We start from the raw sequence: 3,435 nt of genomic DNA, 5'->3' as shown, positions 1-3,435 counted from the left end.
TTTATAAAAGTTTTTTTAATAATAAATATTCGTTTGAACAATTATGAGCAATTTGCTAAAAAATTCCCAAATGCAAACATGTTTTGTTTTGGGGTCCCTAGTCATAAAATGTGGTACAAAGCAATATAAGATTTGGTACAAAACCATACAAGATGTGGTACAAATTAACAAAAAATGTGGTACAAAAAAAATGGCTAGGGAGTGCAGAGCAAACCATGTTTGGATTGGGGATTTTTGAGCAATTTGCACAACAATTATTCTATAAAAAAATGTTTTAAATTTTAAAAATAATATGTTTTAATTTCCATCTTTGCCTTTGATTTTAACAAAATAAAAAAAATACATCTCAATTGATTTTTAAAAACTATATTTTGAGAACACTTTTTTTAAAAAGTAACACTCCAGTGAGACGTTCTCATTCGTGAGACGGGTCAATTCTACCCATATTTATTATAATAAGTAATACTTCTGGCATAAAATATGATACTTTTTAATGGATAACTCATTACCCATATAAGAGTCTCGTTTCAAAAAAATGACCCTTGAGGCCGTCTCATATAATTTTTTGTCTTTTTTAAAATATTTTTTAAAACTTTTACGTAAATTTAGTCCAAACACATACTTTGAATTTTTTAAGTTATAGAACACTAAAAATATTTTCAAAATAATTGTTCAAATTGAACTTTCATATTTTGGTAGTGTCACTAACTACCTTACACGCCTCTGACTTGTTCATTGTTATAGGAGTTACACTGCACAACTTCTCGCCTCCTTCTAACACTCAATCCATGGTTACGGGATCACGCCAGGTTAGAAATTGTAGCTTGAAATTATTGAAAAATGATCGTCTACTTTTAGTGAGTACCAGACATACTATTTTTCAGAGGTTAGGTTATACAATCACGAATATGAATTCCATTTATTTCTTCATTTGATGTCGATGTCATTTAATTTTGGGCTCCGATAGCTTGTGTCAGCCCACTACAATTTGATCCTCAAATTTAAGTTGCCTAGGGGAGAATCAGTTTGGCCCATATATTTCATAATAAAGGAATTTAATTGGAGTGGATAAATGGGCTTATGGCTCAAAACTGACACTAAACGGCAAAAGCAGCTCATTTCCACTGCAATACATATTTTTTGTTTTGTTTTTGTTTTTGTTTTTGTTTTTGTTTTTTTGACCCAATATTTAGGAAACAAAACCCAATAGAGCCAAATATTTTCACACAATCAGGGTTATTAGTTTTTACAACCATTCACATCCAAAACAACACGACACAGATTTGCACTTAATAATAAAGACAACATATATAATCTCAAAATAGTTTTATAATATTTTTATTTTTATTTTTATTTTAATGTTATCATCGACTCATTCCTCCTTCAACCACCGGAGCCATGACTGCCTCACGGTTGTGTTTCTCCACGTTTCCATGCCATCCTGAACTCAATACATGTAAGACAATTATATATTCAAAAAATTTACATACTCATCAACATTCAAAATATATATATGTATATATATATAAACCCACAAGCGCATTATATTTTTTGTTAAATATATCACATCTTTAACATTTAAAAACGATGATGCCTTTTAATTGATTGCTTTATCTTTTGACAAGCTCATTAGTGGTTTAAATTTAAAAATAAGTTATCTGAAACTTTAATTACTCAAAAATAATGTTAAATTTGCTATATCATGAATTTTAAAGGCAAACAAAACGAATATCAAAAACTACTCGTTAGTCGTTACTTTAATTTTAAGTTTAGTTCATATATTCTTTCGGAATTTTGAAAGAAGTTATGTTTTGCGGAGGAAAAAACACAAAAGTGTTTCATAGAAGCATTCCAAAACACTACCTAAGTCATTAACTTTTAGTTTTTGGTTATATTCAATTTTTTCAGTATAAAATATAACACGAAAACTCCTATGAAATGATCTCGGATCAATTTTGTGATATATATATATATATATATATATATATATATGTTATTTTACCCGATCAATAAAAAATATTATTTTTCATATAAATTGAGCCGGGTCAACTCGTTCACAGGAGGCTTACTAAAAAAATTATACTTTTTCATCGGTGGTATAAAACAAAAAATCCATCTCATAAATTAACCGTAAGACAGTCTCACAACAGTTTTTTTGTGTGTATATATATATATATATATATATATATATATATATATATATCTTTTTTTATGACAAGAAATTCATGACAAACTACTACCTTTCATATATATATATATACATATATATATATATATATATATATATATATATATATCTTTTTTTATGACAAGAAATTCATGACAAACTACTACTTTTCATATGTGCAATAATTAAACACAGAATATGTGTAGTAATATGCAAAACATCACACAACATGTACCAAGTAACATGTGGAAAGACTCAAACAACACGGTTTATATATGCGAGGTTGTCCTTGGGACTTGGCCGGCCCCAAGTTTCACACAAATCAGACACACCACGAGGGACAAAGTTATATACTATATATATTTTTTTCTCTGTAATAATTATGATGGATTTTAAAGGACGACTATAGATATATAATATTTAGATTAGAGTGAGTAATTAAATTAAATAATAGAGTTGTTGCTTAATTAATTACCTATGGTCATGTTGTATCCACGAGACTTGAGCTCCCGATATTCTTGGCACAGAGCACAGTTTTCACAGAAGCAGTGAACCAGACAATCCCCACATGGAGACTCATGCAGCGAGTAATTTTGCCTCATTTTCGACCGATAGAAACACGAATAGAAGAAAGGGCATAGCGTCACACACGCTATCACTGTGTATAAAGCTCCACTCTGCCCACATGCTGCATTTACCAATTTCAATTTCAGCTTATAATTCAATCATTCGAAAAAAAAAAGAAAAAGAAAAAAATTTTGTTGTACAGGCGAAATTAATTAACTTACAACTTGATCCTTTGTCAACAATCTCAGCAATTCGCCCGAAAGTAATACATGGGCACCAGCACGTAACGCAACCTGATAATTATCATATATTTTAATTAAATTAAGTGAATAGCTAGCAGACATAAAATGTATGAATTTGGAAGAAATCTAACAGTTTTCAACATCTGAGAAGCAATCGAATAGGCCAGTAGACCAGGGGACTTTAGGCTTGGGCGGAGGCGGAGGGTGGCTGTCCTTTTCGGAGTAAAACGCCGCCGGTGAACTGATGGGCGGCGCGGTATCTTCTGATGCGGTGTTGCCCGAGAATTTCTGATACTCACTTGAGTTTGAAGAATACATTATTATTCGATCTAAATTATTCACTTGAGTTTGAAGAATACATTATTATTGATGGGATCGATCTAAATTATTGTTAGGCATCAAAGTAGAAATAATAATGGTCTGTACGTAGGTGGATAAGATTTCCAATTCTTGCATTCA

At 30.6% G+C, this 3,435-nt stretch overlaps 1 protein-coding gene across 1 annotated transcript; it reads right to left on the bottom strand.

Moving 5' to 3' along the window:
• Positions 1 to 1,188: 1,188 nt before the first annotated feature.
• On the bottom strand, positions 1,189 to 3,435 carry LOC140891467 (protein PLANT CADMIUM RESISTANCE 2-like). Its single transcript, XM_073299967.1, has 4 exons — positions 3,108 to 3,435; positions 2,956 to 3,027; positions 2,643 to 2,855; positions 1,189 to 1,441 (listed from the first exon to the last, which is right to left on the bottom strand). Exons 1-4 carry the CDS (start codon positions 3,292 to 3,294, stop codon positions 1,365 to 1,367), a joined length of 549 nt encoding a protein of 182 aa, XP_073156068.1. The 5' UTR covers positions 3,295 to 3,435; the 3' UTR covers positions 1,189 to 1,364.

Source organism: Henckelia pumila, chromosome 1 (assembly GCF_033568475.1).
Source record: "Henckelia pumila isolate YLH828 chromosome 1, ASM3356847v2, whole genome shotgun sequence".
In the NCBI taxonomy this organism is placed as follows: Eukaryota; Viridiplantae; Streptophyta; class Magnoliopsida; order Lamiales; family Gesneriaceae; genus Henckelia; species Henckelia pumila.
This window is presented reverse-complemented; position numbering and strand designations above follow the sequence as displayed.

What these genes read in the sequence shown, in the direction of transcription:
- LOC140891467 (XM_073299967.1), bottom strand. Translation starts at nt 3,294, where the DNA reads ATGTATTCTTCAAACTCAAGTGAGTATCAGAAATTCTCGGGCAACACC. An exon ending in CTTCTCAGATGTTGAAAACT is followed by an intron (nt 3,028 to 3,107) that starts GTTAGATTTCTT and finishes GATAATTATCAG; the next exon opens with GTTGCGTTACGTGCTGGTGC. An exon ending in TGGATACAACATGACCATAG is followed by an intron (nt 1,442 to 2,642) that starts GTAATTAATTAA and finishes TATTGAGTTCAG; the next exon opens with GATGGCATGGAAACGTGGAG.